Genomic DNA, 22218 nt, shown 5'->3' on the forward strand with positions numbered 1-22218 from the left:
GTCTCTACTTCCTCCACTGTAAATGGGGAGACCGTACAGGTCTGGAAATGAGCAATCACCTGGTGGGGCTGTCGAGGCCGATGGCAGGAAGAAGCCCTTTGTGGCTCATGACCAAGTTTAGTGGGTCCATTTCCGACCCTTCAACGCCATCTGCCATTCTCCAACCCTGGCTCTAGTGACCAAGCCCTCGGCTGCCCTCCACCCATTCTTCAATAAGACGGGCACCCCAGCCCCACTCCTTCGGTGGCAAAGGACAAGTTTGGGGAGGAAGGCGCTGACGGTCACACTAGCATCGCAGATTAGAGACCGCGTGGTCACTTGGCAGATTTGCAATTGGAAGCAGACTATTAGGGGAGGGGACGGTTGGTAATGGCAGTGTTAGAAGACTCTCCACTCAAGGTCAAGGTGCCCGCCCCACGGGCAGCGAACTGCCAAGACGTCTCCTCGAAGCCCCGCCTTGGAGGGAGCCCTAAGCCTCTCTCTCCTCTGAATCAGTGTACGTTCCCTTTAAGACATTCGGGGAAAGTCACCGCATTGGTGGCTGGCCAACCTAGAGCGCTGTGGTTTGTCCCTCGCGGGCCGCCGTGGCCCGGGTCGGGCTCGGAGGCGGGGCAGGGGAGCGGCGGTGGGGTCAAAGGTTACAGCGCACACCACGTGGGCCGGTGACTCCGTCCTTCCCGCAGCGGCCGCGGAGAGCAGGGCACTTGGGTTAGTGGCGCGGCGGGCGGCACGGACAGTTGAGCCGGACGCCGGATCCCGCCGCCATGGTCATCAAAACGGACGAGTTGCCGGCGGCCGCCCCGGCCGACAGCGCCCGGGAGCCCAGCTCGCAGGCTGGTGGCAAGGGGCGGCCGGGCTCAGCCGGTAAGTGGGGCCGGGACCAGTAGGCAGTCAGGTGGGGTAGGCTGGACCGGGCCGAGCGGGCGGGCTTGTTCGGGGTTTCGCGGGGACCGCCGCCTTTCCTCCGCACCGGGCCGGGTTGCATCTCGCGGGGCCCTCCACCGGGCCGCCCCCGCCCTGAAGGTCACCTTCACTGTCGCCCCTCGCTGCGGCCCGGGCTTCGCATGTGGGGTCCCGGGGAGTGCAGCGGCGGCGGGCACACGCGGGCCAGATTGCGGGGACACGTGCGCGCACACGCGGTTTCGGGGTGCGCCGCTGCCGTAGATGGATACAGTCAGCAGCCCCACCCCCTCTGTACCCCGGGCCTGGGGAGCTCTCTGGGCTGGGGTCACTGACACTTGCTCTTCACGTCAGGCGCCCAAGCGTTCCCCGTGCCGGAGTGCAGCCCTGCAAGTAAGGCTCCGCTTGGGACTTCCCAGGCTTGGTCTGTGGGAAGAGCGCTAATTAGGATGAGTATTGTGAGGGGGGTTTCTCTGGTTCATCCTCAGAGTTAAGGCTTTAACCTCGATCTTCAGGCTCTGATCTCTGCCGGGTTAGGAGTTGGCCTGCTGGGCAGACCAGGGGGGCTGCCTGTATGTGGTGCCAAAGCCAAACTCCTTGGCAGGAAGAGGTGTTTGTGCCAAAACTTGATCATTAACCCGCCTTATTGCGAAAAGTGAGTCCGCTCACAGTTGCAGTTTTTAAGGCAAAGGTCGTCAGTGTGGAGTGGAGCTCCAGCTCTCTCCCATGGGAACTGTGTGGCCCTGGCTTTGGGAGTGGCTGCCGCTTTCTCTGGTGGAGCCTGCTTCTTCCATGTCTCCTGGGCCTTCTGTTCCCTTCCGTCGCGTTTCAGAGTCCAGCTTTGAGGCTGAAGCTGCTTCCCAACCTGTCACTTGTCATCTCCAAGTCTTCCTCAGAGCCTCAGAGGCTGACCGTGGTCCCTTTCTGCCCTGTGTGGTGATGGGAGAGCAGAACTGCGGTGTTTTCCACTTCCCCCCAACTCTCCTCAACAGGACTTGTCATTTTCATTTCCCGCCCCAGCTTCTGGTGGTGAGTCAGGATGGGAACAATGTTAGGTAGGCACTCTGACCCTGCCACCTGTCACAGCCGGTTTACCTTGTGCGAGGGGATGGCTACTGTGGCAGCTTTGCTGGCTCTGTGAACAAGGCGGAGGTTGGGGCTAAATGACATATGCTGGTGACTCCAGCCTTACAGGCTTTGCCCTGATGTGGCTCTGAAGAGAGGAGCAGATAAGGGGCTGGCTGATTTCCCCTCTAGCAGAGACCTGAAGAGATGAAACGACTTGCCCAAGGTCACACAGTGATTTCACTGTTGAGAGCATTTGTATCTCCAGCTCAAGGCCAGCACGCCAAGGCTGCCCTGCCTGTCCCAGAAGAAGCTGGGACGGGAGTGTTGGTTGAAATCATATGCTGATGTGAGGGCGAAGGAGGGAGAGTCTGTTGGCAGATTTCTCTGAGGGTCTGAGTGAAACCCCTCCTCAGCTATGTGCTGAGAGGCTTTGTCTGTGGCAGCCTGAGTCAGGGGATGCTTGCTGTTCGTTTTGGGGAAACTAGGAGCATACTAGTGGTGGAACATTGATTGGCTCCTTATGTTTTGGGGAAGCCAGTATAGGTGCATAGGACTTGAATTAGAGCCCGCCTGACTATTCAGAGAAGGAGGGGGTGTTAATGGAGACCCCCAGTAGGCTCTTACTGAGGCTTTTGACCTCCGGACCCAGCTCTGGAAGGCTCCCCTGTCCCCTTGAGGACGTGATCAAGGCCTTTTGTGGGGGGAAGCAAAGGTCAGTTACCTTCTTGGGAATAAAGCTGCTTTTAGGGGTTAAGAGAACAGGCAGGTTTTTCAAGTTCGCAGTTGGTATGTCTAGTTTCTTCTGCTTAGGGGAGGACTCCTCGTTGTTGGGGCCCAGAGCTGAGAAGAGGCTGGCAGACTGGAGGGGAGCTTGAGGGCTTAGAGGAGCTCCCCGACTGGACCCCCAAGCTCTTCTCTTGGGTAGGTCAGAGCAGAGTCTGGGGAGCATTTTGACTATCCCCGGACCCTGCAGACCTGCTTCTGGACTGGGGACACCAGAAGGAGAAAAAAGAAGTGCCCATATCCTTGGGGTCTTCCATAGGTTGCTGGCCTGCCCCCACCCCTTTCCCCCGAAGCCCTGGGCTCCTGGGGTGGGTGATGTGTCTTTTGGGGCCTTACTTCCTGCTGGAGCCTCACGTGCTGAGAGGCCGTGGCTGGGGCGGGGCCTGGCCCTGGCACAGTCTACTGAGTGAGGCCATGCCAGGCTGGGGAAGGCACACAGAGGCCACCGAGATGGCCTAGTTTCTTTTCTAACCCCTCCTGTCTGCTGTTCGTGGGGTCCCTGTGCTTCCAGGCCAGGGCAGGGCTCCGCTTTATCTCTTCATTCTGACCTAGCCAGTGAAGGCAAGGGCGTATATATGCATGCCGTTTGGGCGACCCCTTAGCATTCTGCAGAGGACCACCTTTCCCCTTTCCCTAATGCCCAGATGCTCAGGGATGCTCCCTGTGATGAGAAGAGGGGGTGCTGGCCCAGGGGTGTAGAGGCTTGGGAGGAGATCTTATGGCAGGAGATAGAGTTGCCTCCTGGGCTGAAGCCTGAAGCCTGGAGGAGGAGGGGTATTCCTGGGGGTGCTAAGCCCGGGGGAGTTGCATTCAGAGGCGGGAGCTTGGGCAGCTGATGGACCTCGGGGTTTTTGTTTTGTTTTTGGCGAGGCTTGGCTGCTCGTTGCCTCTGTGACTGTGGGCAGCTGGCTTACTAGCTGTCTGGAACCTCAGTTTCATCAAGTAAGATGGGCTGGTCAAGCTGAGGGAACTGCTGTGGGCTGGGCCTAGAATGAGCACTGGCTTTATGGTACCCAGAGTGGAGGTGGGTGTCTCCACCACTCAGGGACCATCGCCTGCCCCACTCCCTTCTCCAGAGGGGTAGTGTGTTTGGGAACAGGGATAGGATAAGAGAGGCTCTGCCAGGGCCTGGCCCTGAGTATCACATCTGGAAAGTGCAGGCTGAACTCTTGGTGGGGGCTGTGGGGAGGTTGAGGGCCTGGCCCATGCGGGGCCATCAGGACCACCTGGGACAGGACTGGACTGGAGGGGAAGGGACCTGGAGTGAGCCTGGCTCCCTGCCCCCACCCTGGTTAGTATGGATGCCGGAGCAGCACTGGCTGGGCCGTGGCAACAAGTCAGAGGCCCTGGCGCCCTGGCGAGGCTGGGCATGTTCTTTCTCCACGTTTCTTCTTCACAACTGAACTTGCCTTTGGCTTCTTGCTGCCAGCTCTGGTTCCCCCCCGGGGGAGAGACTTGGTGTTCTCCTGGCAGAGCAGGGCCTGCTGGGAAGGGAAGGCAGAGCCTGCCAGCTTCTTGGTGGAGCTGGAGGCCTGGGGCACGGGTGCAGTTGTTCCCTGGGAGACCGGGGGCCCATCCCTCCTCCCACCAGAACCAGTGACTCTCAAGAAGGGTCACCTGCAGGGGGCAGCATGAAGAGGCCCCAGCCAGCCCCGTGACCCAGGGGGCAGACTGGGTGCTCAGCGTCTGCGACTGGTAGACGGGGCGGCCAACTCATGGCCTGGGTCTGGGTCTGCACCAGCTGTTGCCGGCAGCTGGCTGAAGCAGTCCTGCCCACCCCCACTGGGGCTGGGGCTGAGGAGAGGACCCCCTTGTTGGGCCCTGCCTCTGCCAGCCAGTCCCCAGGGCCCTCGATCCTGAGGGGTCCAGGTACCCCAAATGCTGGGTTCTCCTGCTCCCCTGACAGCTTTGTCAGTAGTGACCCTCTTTATGGGGAGTGCAGGGAGGTGGGTCCGAGTGTTGGTAGCAGGTCTCCCTGGGGTCATGGAGCCACCAGGGCCTCCTGGCCCACAGCTGTCCTTCCGGCCGACCTTGAGCAGGATTCGAGGCAGGGGGAGTGTGCCCTTCCCGAGGCCACCCCGGCAGGCCTGTCCCCACTGAAACCCGAAGCCAGCCAGAGCTCCAGCCCCGTGCCGACCAGCTGCATGGGGGCAAGGGTTGTGGCAGAGGCTGGAATGAGGGACACAGACAGTGCCAGGCCTGAGCCGGAGAGCTGGTTGCCTCGCTGCAATGGCGGTCAAGAGACTCCAGAGCCCGGGAGAGGTCAGCCGCTGACTGTACCAGGTGGGCTGTGGGGGCAGTGAGCCAGGTGGCCAGCCTCTTGTGGGAAGATCACTTGGCCTTAATCCAGTGGTAGGGAGACATTTAGGGTCCCTTAGAGGAAGGAAGAAGGGTAGGCCTTGCTCTCCTGGGGAGTGGAAGCCCCCCCGCCCCCAACCAGCCACATTCCTTTGAAATCTGATAGGCAATTGGGTACCCCCCTGGGGTGGCAACCCAGTGCCTGTGGGTGCCAGGTGCCTCTGGGCAGGCTCCTGGGCTGCAGAAGGGGAGTGGGAGCTGCGGCCACCCTGGCCTTGTTTCCCCTGCCCTCCTCTCTGTCCTCTGCGGCCCAGACTCAGGGAGTGCAGGCTGCCTGCCTTGGTCAGGTCCCCGATCTGCCACTTGTGGGGTCTCAGACCTCAAAGCTGCTGCTCCATATTGGGTGGAGGCCCTTTCCTGTGTCTCTTCTGCTCCCAGGGGCTCGCCAGCCTGCAAAGCGTTTCTCAGAGACACAGTTGGGGGAAGTGCCTCCTCATATCTTCTGCCATCCCTGTTTCTGCCTTTTGAAAGCCACCAACCACCGCCCTTCTCCCGGCCCTCTTGTCCTTGTCTGCTTCATCTTAGTCAGCCAAGTTCTCCCTCTGGGCTGGCTGCTCACTTGTTAGGGGCTTGGGGTCTGGCTGTGCTGCCCACTCCCTGGAAGAAGAGGTTCTTGTGCGGCCTCGTGGTTCTCGGGAGTTTCGCTTCTGGTTTGGAGAGATGTGCTGGGGATGGGGACTGGGGTGATGGTAGTCACCGAAGGTTCATGGTGGCCAGGGAGGCAGGCAGTGTGATGGGGTGGTGGTGTGAGAACCCAGGGTTTGTTCTTGTCTCTTGACCTTGGACAGGGCTCTGAACTTTTCTGGGCCTTATACATCCTAATTTGGAGGGCGGAGGAGGCGCTGTATCTGAGTTCCTAGCTGTCCTCTTTATCTCTAAGTTGAGAGGACCCAGGGAAGAGGGAGTTGCCTCTCGTGTTGTCCCCCGGGCCTACCCAGGTTCTGGACTGGGCTTATCTTTTATCCCAATGGCCCCACTCCACGTTTCTGTGGGTCTGGGTAGGGCCCATACAGCTCTGGGGAAACACACCCCAGCCCTACTGCTAACAGCTAGGCGGGGGAGAGGAGGTGGGGCCAGGATGGGATGAGCTGAATCCAGAGCAGAGCTGGGGAGCTGACCTGTGTGGAGCTCCCAAGCATGCAAGGGGCCAGTTTGGCTGCCTGGCAGGCTCTGGGTAGGAAGGCTCCATGGACCAAGTGAGCTTCCAGGCAGACTGAGCTTTGCTGGAGGGTTTCTGCGAGGAGGTCCTCTGCTGCCCAGGTGGGAGGAGGCTCTCCTTTGTTTCCCTTGGTGCTTGGGTACAGTTGGAAGGTTTTGTTACCTCTTCATCCTCTCTCAGAATGTGAGTTGGGTGCTTTTCACAAATATTGGACTTAACAACGTGTTTACAGTAATTAATTCATTAATTCAGTGCCTTTTTATTTTTCCTGGGCAAGATGGAGGGGAAGGGGAAGATAGAGCGCTGGTGTGAACAGCCACCGAGAGTGCAGCAGAACAAGCGCTCGGGGAGGTGACACCAGGACTCTGGGGACAGTGACAGCAGTAATTCTTTAGAGAGGAGGGTTTGTTTCACTTGGGTCTTGTTGAGTGAGGAGGAGTTTGCTCAATGGGCTGTGGTATCAGGGGCAGAATAAACAAAAGCCCAGGTGGGAGGGAAGATAGGTAGCCTGTTCTCAGGCTTCTGAGTAGTTTGGTGTAGCTACACCTTGACAGGGAGAGCTGGTAGGAGCTGAGATGGACTTAAGGCTGGTGCCTGCGGGTGTTGGCCTAAGAAGCTTGGATCTTGTGAGCAGTGGGAAGTATTAAAAGGTGCTCTTGAACTAGGGAAAGTGGCCTGTCCTGGAGCTGTGCCCAGAGTCCCAGTCCCGTGACCAGTAGAGATTAGGTTGGGTGACTAGATTGAGGTGGATAGTATTCACTAAGCAGGGGCTTGTTTGTGGAGGAAGATGAATGCCATGCTGATAAGATGAGTCTTTGGTGATGCTGGGAGGGGATGCTGCTGAGAAGCTAGACATATTAAGGCCAGAGAAGACCCTTGGGTTGGGCCCTTGGAGTGGCTTTGGTGCCCTGGCTGATGTGGCTCAGTTGATGGGAGCATTGTCCTGTAACCGAAAGGTTGCAGGTTTGATTCCCAGTCAGGGCACATACTCAGGTTGTAGGTTTGATCCCCAGTCCAGGCATGTACACAAGGTAACCAATTGATGGTTCTCTCTTGCATTGATGTTTTTTTCTCTCTCCTTTCCTATCTCTTTAAAAACAATGAAAAAAAAAAATCCACAAGTGAGGATAAAAGGGGGGGGGAAGGTGGCTTTGGTGACTCTGGGGAGAGTGGTCTGAATATTGTGCTCAGCTAAAAGTCAGACTGGTAGACTGAGGAGCGAATGGGAAGGGCGGGCCTGGGATGTAGAAGGGTTCTGGCTGTGGCCTGTGGTGGAAGTTGTGCGCCCAGGGTGGAGGCGGGACTGTGGAGTCTGGGGGACATGCAGGCACCATCCTGTCAGGCATGTGCCCACCCTGGTGGGTGAGGTGGATGCCCCGCCTGACCAACTAGGCCCATGTTACTCACAGAGCTGCCGTCAGTCATGCTGCTGAATGGGGACTGCCCAGAGAGCCTGACAAAGGACGAGGGGCCCACCGAGCCACCCCGGGAAAATGGGCTAGATGAGGCAGAGCCGGGAGAGGAGACCACTGGACAACAGGAAGTCATTGTCATTCAGGACACGGGCTTTTCTGTGAAGATCCTCGCCCCGGGGATTGAGCCCTTCTCCCTGCAGGTGAGATGGGAGAGCAGTGCTGGGGACCAAGGTCCAGGCTGCTTTGGGAGGACAGGGGTGGGAAGCCAAGCCTTGCCCGTGCTCGTCCTGGCCCCGTGTTGTAGGCAGGAAAGCTCCCTCTGCCTTGCCACTGTCATGCAGCTAGCCTGGCAGATGTGGGGGTTTAGGTTCAGGTCATTGTCCTGTTGCTGTTGGGTTGCATCCAGCCAGGATTGCCAGCCCCGTTGGGGAGACGTATGGTAGTGGCTGGGTGGTGTTAGGGTCCCAAAGCCCCTAGCCCTCTGCTCGGTACTCAGGGAAGCTGCCTGTCTCTGGCTGTGTCTCTGCCACTGGCCTGAGAGCAGAGCCAACCCAGAGGCCATGCAGATCGGTGACTTGTAGGGGAGCCCGGCAATGCCTTCCTCTGTCTTCTGTGCCTATAGGCTTGGGCCCAGAGGACCCCTTCTTGGAGGGGGAAGCCATTTGCCCTGGGGGCCTCAGCATGGGGCAAGGGAGAAGGCAAGGTTGCTGTTTTCTTTCCACCGTTGTTAGATCTCCTGCTGCTGTGCTCAGGGCTTGTTCTTAGTCTATAGGAATAGTTTAGGCCTGAGGGTACTGAAGCCAGACTCTGTCCCACAGACATGTGTGCATACACTGCATGTGCACACACAGGCATAGATGGGCATGTATGTAAGGACAGGGCCTAGAATTTAAAAGCCAAAAAGTGGGAAGCTGAGTATTTGGGGCATTGATTCTAGGGACCCATGTACTTTGGGATGGGAAAAGTGTATCTTCACCAGGGTAGTCGGGACCTTCTCTCTGGCAGGTGTCCCCCCAGGAGATGGTACAGGAGATCCACCAAGTGCTCATGGACCGTGAAGACACATGTCATCGCACCTGCTTCTCACTGCACCTGGATGGCAACATGCTGGACCACTTTTCCGAGCTGCGCAGTGTTGAGGGGCTGCAGGAGGGCTCAGTGCTACGCGTGGTGGAAGGTTTGCCAGCAGTCAGGCCGTCTGCTAAGGGAGGGCACCTAGAGGCAGGGCCGGGCAGCACACCACCTACCCTGGCTGGTCACCTTGAGCACGTGGAGGCTCAGAGTGGCATCAGACTTGCAGAGGCAGTATTGGAGCACAGGTCTGCTTCTCAGGCTATCACCTGTGCGCCTTCCAACTTCATGGGTTAAATATCAGAGTTGTGATTAAAACAAATACACAATACCAAGCAAGGACTTGAAATTGGTCCAGACAAATGCTGTAGAGAAGAAGTTAAATCTCTTGAGAAGGACAGACTTTTACAGCTCCTGAGCAGGGAAGCAGGCCCATGTGGAGTGATCAGCTGGTATAGTAAGGCTGGTTTGGTTGCAAAACAAAAGCTCCTGTGAACTTGGTCTCCTGGGGAGAAGCAGAGGTTCCAGGTGTGTCATCTTATTAAGAGGAAAGTGGAAAAAATGTAACCCAACTGTGTCCAAAGCTGACTGATAACGGAACCTCTCTCCTCTCCCAGAAGAGCCCTCATTAACATTTCAGGAAACACATCCTGGGGGGCCAGAGTTGTAATTCGGGTCCTGGTAGGTCCTCTGGGCATCCCTGGGTGAGGGCTTCCTGGAGCCCACAGTTATGCAGAACTGTTCTCCCGTGGCACTCATGAACAGAGCGGGGGCTTCATGGGCTCCCTGAGGCCTGTGTGTACTTCCATAGGCATTTCTCGTGCCTACTGGCAAAAGGTTCTTAGCCAACAAGGATCCCTGCTGACCAGCAGGCAGGTATGTGTATGAAAACCAGAACTCCAGCTTATGTGTTTATAATGGAATTTGTAAATGGAAGCAAACAATCGAAAAATCAAGACCACCCATAGTAGTACGGTGCCAGACTTCTCTGCTGGGTGGGTGGTCGCAGGGAGCAGAGCCCTGGCAACACCCTGGTCCTTCCCTCCCATCAGAGCCATACACAGTGCGGGAGGCCCGAATCCATGTGCGCCATGTACGAGACCTGCTCAAGAGCCTGGACCCATCTGATGCCTTCAACGGGGTTGACTGCAACTCCTTGTCCTTCCTGAGTGTCTTTACCGATGGTGACCTGGGAGGTGAAGGAGGCATTGGAGCCAGGGTTGGGCAGAGGGGCCAGGGGCTGGCGAAAGGGCTGAGGGCCAGGCTGTCTCACCTGGAGGGGGTGGGGTCAGAGGCATGCGTACTGGGGCCAGTTTAGGTGGAAAAACGGTTCACCCTTGGGTGGCCCTGTGCTGACCACCAGCCTTGGGTCCCTCAGACAGCGGGAAGCGGAAGAAGGGCTTGGAGATGGACCCCATTGACTGCACGCCACCTGAGTACATCCTTCCAGGGAGTCGGGAGCGGCCATTGTGTCCTTTGCAGCCCCAGAACCGTGACTGGAAGGTGGGACTCTTGACTAGAGCCGGGAACATGTCTCTGGTGGGGCTGGAACCGCCACACCAGGAGGCCTGACCCACTCACGCGTGGCCATTCCTGTAGCCCCTGCAGTGCCTGAAGGTGCTCACTATGAGTGGCTGGAACCCACCCCCTGGGAACCGCAAGATGCACGGGGACCTCATGTACCTGTTTGTGATCACAGCCGAGGACCGGCAAGTCAGCATCACGGCATCGACGCGGGGCTTCTACCTGAACCAGTGAGTCCTTGTGTGAGCCTTTTGCAGGTCTGTGGGCAGCCTCTTGGGGTGCCCTGCACAGTGACCACTCTCTCCGCAGGTCCACAGCGTATCACTTTAACCCCAAGCCCGCCAGCCCCCGCTTCCTCAGCCATTCCCTGGTGGAGCTGCTCAACCAGATCAGCCCGACCTTCAAAAAAAACTTTGCTGCGCTGCAGAAGAAAAGGTAGTGCCTCTGCCTGATCTCTGCCTCTTGTCTCGTGTGCTGTCTGGGGATGGGGTGAATAGCCAGCCTGAGCTTTAGCATCTTTTTCTTGTTTTGTTTTGTTTTTAAGATTTTATTTATTTATTTTTAGAGAGGGGAAGGGAGGAAGAAAGAGAAGGAGAGAAACATTGATATGTGAGAGAAACGCCCCCAAACGGGGACCTGGCCCGCAACCCAGACACGTGCCCTGACCAGGAATGGAACAGATGACCTTTCAGTTTGCAGGCCGGCGCTCAGTCTACTGAGCCACACCAGCCAGGGCTGACCGCTAGCATTTCTGCCCAAAGTAGCTGTGCCCCAGCTCCCCAGAGCCTTCTTTAGGGAGCTGTTAGCCGGGCCCCGAGACAGTAATTCTAGGAGAGGTGCCCGTGTGCTTCTGTGAGACTCCAGGAGCAGATCTCAGGGCGGGGAGACACTGGAGCTGGTGGCAGAGGGCTCAGAGAAGAAGGGGCCCAGCTGGGCGGGCTGCCCCATCTCTCCTCCTCTGCCTGCCATAGGGTCCAGCGCCACCCGTTCGAGAGGATTGCCACCCCGTTCCAGGTATACAGCTGGACAGCCCCCCAGGCAGAGCATGCCATGGACTGTGTGCGCGCGGAAGACGCCTACACCTCCAGGCTGGGCTACGAGGAGCACATTCCTGGACAGGTGCCTGTGGCCTGGCCCTGCCCTCCGTGGTCCCCTCCCTTCCCCCGCCTTGGTGGGTGCCAGGCTGGGTTCTGTGTGCCTCCGTGGAGGTTCCATCTGCTCATCTGTCTTGTTCACTTGAGAGTCTATGGGGCTGTCAGTGGGGAGGTGGAGGAAGAGGCTGCTGGGAGCGGGTTGTGGGGCGCGGGCTGAGCCAGTATCTCCCTCCCCGGTCCCTTTGCAGACTCGGGACTGGAACGAGGAGCTGCAGACCACAAGGGAACTGCCCCGCAAGAACCTGCCTGAGCGGCTGCTTCGAGAAAGAGCCATATTCAAGGTACCCACGTCCTCTCATGCCTGACTGGCAGCCTTAGACCCACCTGCCACCATTGGCTGGTTTTCTTGTGGACAGGAGGGAAACTGGGGCAGGGTGGCGGCTAGACTCCAGCTCCCGGCAGACCACCCCAACTGCTTCCTCTGGCCCCTCTGAGATGGAGCCCATGGGCAGGGGTGGGACCTGCCTCCAGTGTGGGCTAGGTGACAAGGTCTGTTCCAGCTTTCTGCCCTCCACTCACCACCATCGGGTCCTTGCCTGGGCACAAATGCCCTACTGTGATGTTATTAGCACTTTTACTGAGATGAGAGACCTGAGGAAAAAATAGGGCTTTCAAAAAAAAGTCAAATTTAAAATCTCCCTTAATCTCACAGCCTGGAGATGGTAATGGTAAGAATAAGATCTAAATGTTTTAGGTACCATCTTTGCCAGGGGCTGCGCCAGATGTGTCAGTCGTTATCCTCATTTCTCTTCAGGCACCTCCTAAAGGTCGATACTTCTGTTGTCGCTACTTTATAGACCAGAAAACGGGTCCAAGAGGTGACCTGTCCACGTTCACCTGGCGCATAGTTGGTGGCTCCCACACCCGGCCCAGTCCTTCCACTCCTTGTTAATCACTCAGCACTGCTCTCTCTGAGTTTAAGTTTTTTTGAAAAAGCTTCTTGCCCTTCACCAGATGTGAGGAAACCGATGCTAGAGCCCTCAGCCCCCAAGGCAGCCGCGTGCCTCCACCCTGTGGGGAGCTTGGCTAGGTGGGTCAAGACCTGTGCTCCCATGGGTGGGGCCTCTCTGGCCTTCCCAACCTTGGCTCCTTCCCTCCCAGGTACACAGTGACTTCACGGCAGCGGCCACGCGGGGCGCCATGGCGGTCATCGATGGCAATGTGATGGCCATCAACCCCAGTGAGGAGACCAAGATGCAGATGTTCATCTGGAACAACATCTTCTTCAGCCTGGGCTTTGATGTCCGCGACCACTACAAGGACTTTGGCGGGGATGTGGCGGCCTACGTGGCGCCCGCCAACGACCTGAACGGTGTGCGCACATACAACGCGGTGGACGTGGAGGGGCTGTACACGCTGGGAACGGTGGTGGTGGATTACCGCGGCTACCGTGTCACGGCCCAGTCCATCATCCCTGGCATCCTGGAGCGGGACCAGGAGCAGAGTGTCATCTACGGCTCCATCGACTTTGGCAAGACAGTGGTGTCGCACCCGCGATACCTGGAGCTGCTGGAACGCACGAGCCGGCCCCTCAAGATCCTGAGGCACCGGGTGCTCAATGACCGCGACGAGGAGGTGGAGCTCTGCTCCTCCGTGGAGTGCAAGGGCATCATCGGCAACGACGGGCGCCACTACATCCTCGACCTTCTGCGCACCTTCCCGCCCGACCTCAACTTCCTCCCCGTGCCCGGCGAGCAGCTGCCCGAGGAGTGCGCCCGAGCCGGCTTCCCCCGCAGCCACCGGCACAAGCTGTGCTGCCTGCGCCAGGAGCTGGTAGACGCCTTCGTGGAGCACAGGTGAGGAGCCAGGCGGGGCTGCACCCAGCCAGAGCTGCTCTTGGTCTGCTCTTGATGGGAGTGGCTTTGGAAACTGGAGAAGAGCTGGCCCTGGCCACAGCCATTACAGACTCAGCTCTCACCCTGCCCACTGTGATGTCAGGCTCAGAAACTAGTGAGCAGCTGGACCGGTGCCTCGCAGCCAAGGCGGTGCTGTTCCCTTAAGGAGCGTGTAGAAATCTGCTGGGGTGTTTTTCAAAGTCCCAGTGCCAGGGGTCGGGAGGAGGGACAGTGGGTGTCGAGGTTGTTGGCATTTAGTGCTTAAGGATCAGGTACATCAAATGTCTCACACCAGGAATATTCTCCCTCTCTCCGTGCCAGTGGGTTGCTGTCAATTTTGAGAGCCCTGGCCTGCTTGGTGAGCTGCTCCCTGACCCACACCCCACCCCAGTTGTCCTCTTCCTGTCTGGGAAGATCTCAGTTTCCTCTGGGACCTGCTGCCCCCTGGTAGAGTCGCTGCGCTGGCACATGCACATGTGTGCTGATACTGTGCACTGGGCAGGATGTGTCCCACGCCATCAGGGTATCCAGCCCCAACATTTGATGACCCCGGCAAGCCTGGGGCCTGGGGCCAGCAGGAAGGCCAGCGGAGCTGCCCCTGGCCCCTTTCTCACCCCTGCCTCTGCCCGTCTGCTGCACTGTAGGTACCTCCTCTTCATGAAGCTGGCTGCCCTGCAGCTGATGCAGCAGAAGGCCAGCAAGATGGAAAGCTCCACCTCACTGGAAAATGGCAGCTCATCCTCTTTAGAGTCCAAGTCTGAAGATCCTCTGGGACCTGAGACAGGAAGTGAGGAGGAGGGCAGCAGTGCTAGTGGCCTGGCCAAGGTGAAGGAGCTGGCAGAGACCATCGCCTCAGACGACGGGACAGGTGGGGCTGCTGTGGGTGCTGGGGGAGCCTCACACCTGTCCTGGCAGCTGGTGCTTGCCAGGGGTGGCTCAGGACCAGTCCCAAGACAGGCAGGCAGACGTCTTGGCAAGGTGCTCGGGGGAGGCTTGGGGCAGCGGGGCCACCAATGGTGAGATGGCTGCCTCCCAGCGGGTCCCGTCTCCACAGCAGACCCACGGAGCCGGGAGGTGATCCGCAATGCATGCAAGGCAGTTGGCTCCATCAGCAGTACGGCCTTTGACGTCCGCTTCAACCCTGACATCTTCTCACCAGGCAGGTGGTGGGGCAGGGTGGGCAGCACCGGAGGGTCATCTTGGGCCTTGATGCTGCTGGGCCTGGACCCCCACCTGAGCAGTGGCATCTGTCTTGCTACCCCAATTTCCCTTCACCTGGCTCAAGCCTCTACTCTCCCTCCTGCAGGCGTTCGCTTTCCTGAGTCCTGCCAGGAGGAAGTGCGGGACCAGAAGCAGCTTCTGAAAGATGCTGCTGCCTTCCTGCTCTCCTGCCAGATCCCCGGCTTGGTGAGGGCGGGGCCCCAGTACCTCATCCGTCTCCGACTTCGGAGTCTGTGGGACCTTCACAGGAATGACTTCCTTAGACCTGCTGACTTGTGAGGCGGGCGGGGCAGAGTGCTTGTCCTGGTCGTACAGAGGGGCCACTGACCCAGCGAGACCGAGGGAGGCCCCAGACACAGGCTCTGCTCTGCTGTGTCCTCCATGTGGGCTGGGGGCTGGTCCCCTGAGCCCCTGTGTAATGGATGGCTGACAGAGGGGCGAGGGGGTGTCTGGGAGAAAAGGTGAGAGAGAGGTTCTGTGCTTTCCACCCTCCCGAGCTTTTTCTGTAGACCCCGTGGGTGCCAGGGTGCTTGCTCCCTGCTGAGGGCTTAGTGAGCAGGTGGTGTGCCTGTCTCAGACCCTGGAGCTGAGCCTGCTGTGCTGGCTGCCCTGGCCCCCTGCTCTGCCCCTCTGAGGGGTGGTCACCTCTGCTCCTTGCCTCCTGGTCAGAGGGGAGTTTGTGCTGCCCGTTGGGCTCTCTTGGTTCATTACCTGTGGGGCTTCCTTGTCCCTGTTTCCCTGTCAGGTAGGCCTGGCAGTCACCCGGTTTCCTTGGCTTGTGTGGAAGGTTGGGGGGTAAATTCTCATGTCCTTGCTGCTACTTTGTCTCCTTCCATCTTCCTGGATGGGAGTTGAGGTCTTTGCCCCCTGCTTCTCCTTCGAATGGGCCTCATGAGAGTGTGAGCTCCCCAAGGCAGACCCAGGGTGGGAGGAGACAGAGGGCCCGGGCTGGGGGCCCTGACCTGCTGCAGCCTGCAGGTGAAGGACTGCACGGACCACGTGGTGCTGCCCATGGACGGGGCCACACTGTCCGAGGTGATGCGCCAGCGTGGCATCAACATGCGCTACCTGGGCAAGGTGCTGGACCTGGTGCTCCGGAGCCCGGCGCGAGACCAGCTGGACCACATCTATGTGAGTGGTGCTCCCGCAGGCGGCGGATGGTGGGGCCCGGCCGGAGGCCTGGGCTGGCTAAGACTTCCCTCTTTGAATCGTTGTAGAAAATTGGCATGGGAGAGCTTATCACCCGCTCTGCCAAGCACATCTTCAAGACGTACTTGCAGGTACCACTGCTTCCTCCCCGGCTCGGGCAGTGTGGGGTCTCAGGGAAGAGCCCTGGGTTGGGGCCCAAGGGCCCTCGTGACTTCCGTCCAAACCTCCTGCACAGGGAGTCGAGCTCTCGGGCCTCTCAGCTGCCATCAGCCACTTCCTGAACTGCTTCCTGAGTTCCTACCCCAACCCTGTGGCCCACCTGCCCGCCGATGAGCTGATCTCCAAGAAGAGGAATAGGAGGAGGAGAAACCGGCCTCCGGGGGCGGCAGACAACACCGCCTGGGCCGTCATGACCCCCCAGGAGCTGTGGAAGAACATCTGCCAGGAGGCCAAGAACTACTTTGACTTCAGCCTTGAGTGGTATGTGAGGGGCCGGGCAGGCAGTGGGCACCTCTGACAGCCCAGGGGGCAGGCAGGTGAGGAGAGAGGAGGGCACTGCAGTGGAGCTCGTTTGGGGAAGTGGGGATGAGAGCTGTTAGTCCTGACCAGAGGGTGAAGGTGCCAGGAGGGCACCTGGGCTCTGCTCGGGCGGAGTGGCAGCTGTTGAGCGCAGGGCGGAGATGGGAGCGGGGCCGCTCAGGCCTGCCCGCCACTTCTCCCCAGTGAGTCTGTGGACCAGGCCGTGGAGACGTACGGCCTGCAGAAGATCACGCTGCTGCGGGAGATCTCCCTCAAAACCGGGATCCAGGTAGGCACGGGGCACACTGCCCCTCCCGTGCCCCAGCTCCCGCGGCGTCCCCCGGACCGGGGTTGGTGGCAGGTTTGGGGATTCTGGTCGTCTGAGTCTGGGGCTGAGGCAGCCTGTCAGTATGTGGGTGCTGGCTGTGCTCCCCAGATCCTGCTGAAGGAGTACAGCTTTGATAGCCGCCACAAGCCTGCGCTCACGGAGGAGGACGTGCTCAACATCTTCCCCGTGGTCAAGCACGTAAACCCCAAGGCCTCGGACGCCTTCCACTTTTTCCAGAGCGGACAGGCCAAAGTACAGCAGGGTGCGTGGTCAGGTGTGGCTAGGGGGAGGGGGATTCCGCAGCCTGGCCCTGACCTTGCCACCCTTGGGGGTGCCCTGCAGGCTTCCTGAAGGAGGGCTGCGAGCTCATCAATGAGGCCCTGAACCTGTTCAACAATGTGTACGGAGCTATGCACGTGGAGATCTGCGCCTGCTTACGCCTCCTGGCCCGCCTCCACTACATTATGGGTGACTATGCCGAGGTGGGCCTTGCGCACCCGCTGGGCTGTGCCGGCAGAGGCCTTGGGCCTGGCCTGGCATTGGGGGCTGGCAAGGGAGGGAGCTAGGGCCGGCTTTCACTCCCCGTGGCGGCAGGAACTGGAGCCCTGTCCAAGGGGCTTAAGATGCTGCTCACCAGGGTGGGGGACAAGGGGGACACGGAGGAGCAGGCAGAGACCAAGGGTCTTGGGATTACTTGTTCTGCCTGGGCTTCCTCCCCCATCTCCACCATGTCCTGGGGTGGGTGGCGGGGGTGCTGCCACCGAGGGGAGTGAGGGCTGGGCCTCCCTTCACGGGGCACTGGGAGAGACGAGTTCTGAGACTCCCCATGCCTGGGACCTCGGCTCCGTGAGCGCCCCCGCCGTTGTCCTTAACGAGGCTGTGGCCTGATCCTCGGCCCCAGGGCTTTACTGGGCTGTTCCATGTTGCGGGCATGCTGTGGGCTCCCCAGTCCCCTGTGGTCACCAAGACTTGTCTGTGTGTGGGTTTTCTTTTCTGCTTTTTTCCTTCTTTCATTTCTTTAAGTTTTAACGAAGTTTAGATTTGTATACATGCATTTACATAGATTTTGTTAGGAGAAAAAAGGTTTAAGACATTTTTAAAAGGTGAAACAGTCTCGAAGTGGAGCCTGGACTGCCATGGTCATACAGCTGAATTCTGACCCCTTCTCTGCTGCCTTTGTGTAAAGCAAAAATAGAAAGTGCAGCCAGAAGGGACTGAGCCCAAGCTACTGTGGGGGCTCAAGGGTCCACAGGCAGGCAGACTGGGTGTGGGGTGGCATCCACCCCAGGATGACAGCCCCCTGCCTCTCCAGGCCCTGAGTAACCAGCAGAAGGCCGTGCTGATGAGCGAGCGAGTGATGGGCATCGAGCACCCCAACACCATCCAGGAATACGTGAGTGGCTGTTGGGCTGGGGCTGCACAGCTGGGTGGGCCCGTGGCCGGCCTGGCCTGACACAGCTGCCCCTGCAGATGCACCTGGCCCTCTACTGCTTTGCCAGCAGCCAGCTGTCCACGGCCCTGAGCCTGCTGTACCGCGCTCGCTACCTCATGCTGCTCGTGTTCGGGGAAGACCACCCTGAGATGGCCCTGCTGGATGTGAGTGCTGAGGAGGGGTGGCGGGACAAGCCTCGGTCCCAGGGGCGCGGGCGCTGACCAGGGCCCTCCCGACTGCCCCCAGAACAACATCGGGCTGGTGCTGCATGGGGTGATGGAGTATGACCTCTCGCTGCGCTTCCTGGAGAATGCGCTGGCTGTCAGCACCAAGTACCACGGGCCCAAGTCCCTCAAAGTGGCCCTCAGGTGAGGCTACACTGGGTTAGGGGGCTGGGGGGCCTAGGCCCAAACACCCAGGGCCACAGGGCAGGGTCCCAGGAAGCTCTTGGATTGAGCGTGGCCATGGCACCCAGTGCCCTGTCTTTGGTGTAACTCCTGAGGAAATTTCTCTCACCTTCCATTCCTTCTCTGAGCCCTGGGCTTGTTTGTTCCCCTCGGGTAGATTCCAGAGCAGGATCTAGATTAGTCTGCATACCCGCCCCATCAGGCCCCCACTGCCCCGGCCTACTCATGTCCTCCCTTTGCCCCGCCCCACGCCTCCTGTAGCCACCACCTTGTCGCCCGGGTCTATGAGAGCAAAGCTGAGTTCCGGTCAGCCCTGCAGCACGAGAAAGAAGGCTACACCATCTACAAGACCCAGGTGGGCCACGGCAGGGGCTAGGGGGAGCTGCCGGGCCTGGGTGCTTGGGCAGCCCTGATCCCGCCCTGCCTGTGCCGCTCTCGCCCCTTATAGCTGGGCGAGGACCACGAGAAGACCAAGGAGAGCTCTGAGTACCTCAAGTGCCTGACCCAGCAGGCTGTGGCCCTGCAGCGCACCATGAACGAGATCTACCGCAATGGCCCCAGCGCCAACATCCCGCCCCTTAAGGTGTGTCTGGGAAGGAGCTGGGGCCCCCCACCCTGACCTTTCGGCACCCACACGGTGGCTCATCTTCCCTTCCACCCCTCAGTTCACAGCCCCCAGCATGGCCAGTGTCTTGGAACAGCTCAATGTCATCAACGGCATCCTCTTCATTCCGCTCAGGTGAGGCCCCTCCTCCATCTGTTCCCCATTCCCAGCTAGAAGTTGGCCTTTAGCTTTTTGTTTTTTAAAACATAATACACTGACCTGGCTCAAAATTGGGAAATGCAGCCAGGGGTGAGAAGTTCCTGATGAATCCTTATGGAAATACTCTGCCTAACTGAGCAAATGACGTAATCTTTTTTTCCCCCCTTTTTTGCACAAAATTGTAGCAAACCATACACATGGAATTTTTTCCTTCATTTAATGTATCTTGGCACTCTTTCCAAATCAGTACATAGAGTGGCTTCCTTCTTTCTCTGCCTCCCTGCCATCCCAGTGTAGGTCTGTGACTCCCAGCCACTCCCGTAGCTCTGGTGCGGCTCCTAATAGCACTGCCTTCGTGAGCCCCTCGGTCCCGACTCCCTCCCACAGGGTGGACATGGGTGTGGTCAGCCAGTGGTCAGGGAGTTTATAGTGGCTGCCCGCCCTCCCAGCCCTCGTTTCCTGGGCCTAGTCTGCTGTGGGAGCGAGCCCAGAATGCAGCAGGACTGGGCTGGGCGTAAAGGCTGTGGGGGAGCCAGGTCTTGAGGGCTCTGGCAAGTCATGGAGTTCTTACCTTTTCAGCACTTGGTGGCCTTTCTGCTCTTGGGCGGAAAGGAAGCACTTGTTCCATGTGTGTGTCTCACTGAGCAAAGCGCAGAGCCTGATCTTGTCCCGTGTTTAAGTTTAAGCAAAGCCAGTGAGGGGCTGGAGGCCCAGGCCTGCTCTGACACCCACCCTCACCCCCATCCTTCTACTCAGCCAAAAAGACTTGGAGAATCTGAAAGCCGAGGTGGCGCGGCGGCACCAGCTCCAGGAAGCCAGCAAAAACAGGGATAAGGCTGAAGAGCCCATGGCCACCGAGCCTGACCCAGCAAGGGCCCCCGAGGACGCAGCCTCCCAGCCCCAGGCGGCCAAGGACCCTCCGTCCCCAGGCTTGCAGGGGTAGAGAGAGAGACATGGACAGTCAGTCAGCTGCCCCGTTACCCAATGATCCAGACTCCAGGAGAAGGGGGGCGTGCCCTGCAGATCGGGAGAGGAAGCAAGTCCCTCCTTCCGCATTTCCAACCCCAACCCCACCCCCAGCATCCTCCTGGGACCCCGGCCTGGCCTGCCTGCCCCCCGAGAGATGTTTTTGCACTGGTTCAATGAATATACTGATGCAGAGGCCTAATTGAAGACACGTGAATGGAGTGTGTGGGCATCAATTCCCAGCTGGGGGGCAGGTGCCCCTCAGGCCCTCCCATCCTCAAGCAGGTGTGTGCGAGTGTGTCCATGCCCGTGAGCGTCTTGATCCGTCCTTCCTAACTTGTACATAGCCCGAGTCAAGTCAGAGTGGGTGACGTGCAGATGCAATTTCTCAGGTCATTTGTATGTTTGACATTACGGCTGCTGCTTCTGCTGCCACTACCCCTGGGCCCACCTGGCCTAGAGCCCAGGTTTGAAGCCAAAAAAAGGGGGAGCTTTCCTGTGTCCCGGGATGGGGAGTCGGAGCCCTGTGGCAGGGCTGGAGAGCTGGGTGCACTTTTGCTCTGTGGCAAGATGAGAGCTGCAGTGGCTTTATTAACTGTAGTTGGGCCTGGCCTGGCTGTGCTTGGGGTGGGGAAAGGCAGGGGGGGCCCCTGTGCCCAGCCCCCACCGTCTGCCTCCCTACTCCTTAGCTGGGGATACTTTGGGGGCTGCAGTCTGAATGTATCCTTCTCACCATTTAACCTGAGCTGCCTAACGCACAGTGGGAGAGGGTAGGGCAAGGGCCTGGGGGAACCAGGCCTGACCCATGAATTCTGGGGGTAACTTACCAGGTACAGGAGTGATTGTCATTTGTTTGTGGAGCCCAGCTCCCTACCTCGTTCTTGCCACACAAGCACCTTGACCAGAGGGTACCTCTGGGTGTGGCAGGCGGGGACAGCATGGAAGGTGGTGGCCCCCACAGGCCCCTGCTGCTCCCTCTCCCGCCTGCCTGTGCTGCTTCTGTGCCTGCTGTTGGAGCCCCAAGGGTGTGGGGACCTGCCACCCTTGTGAGCTTGAGGGAGCTGTTGGGTGGGGTGCCTCTGCCTGGGGGAGCTGCTTATGGGTATGGTCTGTCCAAACACCTTGTTTCAAAGGGAGTGGGCGTGAGCTAGCAATTGAAGCATCCCCACAGCTGATCAAGAACTTTTTCTTGTTTTTAAACCATCACGTCTTCATTTCACATTGGAATAAAGTGAGTTTTTGAAACCTACTGTCCCAGCCTCTCCTGTGTGCTCTGTACCAGTCTTGCCTGATTGTGAGGGCTGTTGTCAGGAATGTTATTAGTGGAAGTTTAAAGCACATGAATGTGTATAAATTAGGTCAAATTCAAGGTTATTGTTATAAAGTCATTTTAAGTGGGAGGAAGGGGGTGGAGTCACAGGCACCTGGCTGCCAGTCACTAGACCCTTGAGAGTGACATAGATGAATGTCACCTGTTGGTTACAGGCTAGGAAAGGCTGAGAATTGCTCCTCTGTGGAGCTTTGTGTGACACAGGCTGGAGCGAAGGGCGCTGCAAGGGGGCCCGGGCTCTGGGCATGCCGGCTCTGATAGGCTGCTGGACACCGAGCTTGCTCTGGGCAGCTGCCAGCGTCCCTAGGCTTCAGCAGGGAGGATAAGGTCGCACCCCAAGGTGGCCAGGAATGCTAGAATAGAGTGCTGTCTGAAGTGCCATACTAAGCTAGTCTAGCAGAGACTCCTGGCCATCTAGTGAGATGGGGAAGGAGCGTCCACCTAGGCTGGCTTGAGTGGCAGGGCCTGTGAAGTGGAAGTGGGGGGTGGGGAGTAGAGAGGGCCTGTCGTGGCTGCTGCTTGATCTTCCCCTCTCCTGAGCTGCAGACCCTGAGACTCAGGCACACCTGAATACCCTCTTGAATACTTGGAGAGTTCGTGTCTGACATTCTATCAAGAGAAAAATTCCAATCCTAATGTCTTAGTTTTCCTGAGCCAACTGGAAAGTAGACATCCCTGGCCTTGAGGTTTTCTTTCAACTGATGATGCATAAGAAGCACCCTGGGTACCTTGACACATGCTCCCCCCACCCCAACCCTAGTTTCCTTTAGTCTCATGGTTGTGTTCTGTACCTGCCCTCCTATGGCCTTTATCCTGTGAGTACTGGTCACGTGCTC

At 58.7% G+C, this 22218-nt stretch overlaps 1 protein-coding gene across 5 annotated transcripts; it reads left to right on the forward strand.

Annotated features, from left to right (window-relative positions):
- The first annotated feature begins 647 nt into the window (after positions 1-647).
- Positions 648-21301, forward strand: CLUH (CLUH binding protein of NUMT mRNA). 5 transcript variants are annotated; one of them, XM_090290496.1, is made up of 26 exons: positions 648-864; positions 7678-7883; positions 8689-8860; positions 9807-9950; positions 10133-10257; positions 10354-10508; positions 10588-10713; positions 11250-11397; positions 11621-11713; positions 12534-13228; positions 13912-14135; positions 14322-14426; positions 14574-14674; positions 15467-15619; positions 15706-15768; positions 15873-16117; positions 16361-16445; positions 16593-16746; positions 16827-16966; positions 17797-17877; positions 17955-18080; positions 18163-18284; positions 18585-18678; positions 18772-18906; positions 18989-19062; positions 19843-20229. In XM_090290496.1, exons 1-26 carry the CDS (start codon positions 765-767, stop codon positions 20027-20029), a joined length of 4053 nt encoding a protein of 1350 aa, XP_090146622.1. In that variant the 5' UTR covers positions 648-764; the 3' UTR covers positions 20030-20229. The 5 variants fall into 5 exon arrangements, with proteins under 5 accessions (XP_090146622.1, XP_090146623.1, XP_090146621.1 ...); XM_090290497.1 differs by having other exon boundaries at positions 14325-14426; XM_090290495.1 differs by lacking the exon at positions 648-864 and adding an exon at positions 4452-5013 and having other exon boundaries at positions 20167-21301.
- The last annotated feature ends 917 nt before the right edge of the window (positions 21302-22218 follow it).

Source organism: Furipterus horrens, unplaced genomic scaffold (genome assembly GCF_987537825.1).
Source record: "Furipterus horrens unplaced genomic scaffold, mFurHor1.1.pri manual_scaffold_11, whole genome shotgun sequence".
Classification (NCBI taxonomy): domain Eukaryota; kingdom Metazoa; phylum Chordata; class Mammalia; order Chiroptera; family Furipteridae; genus Furipterus; species Furipterus horrens.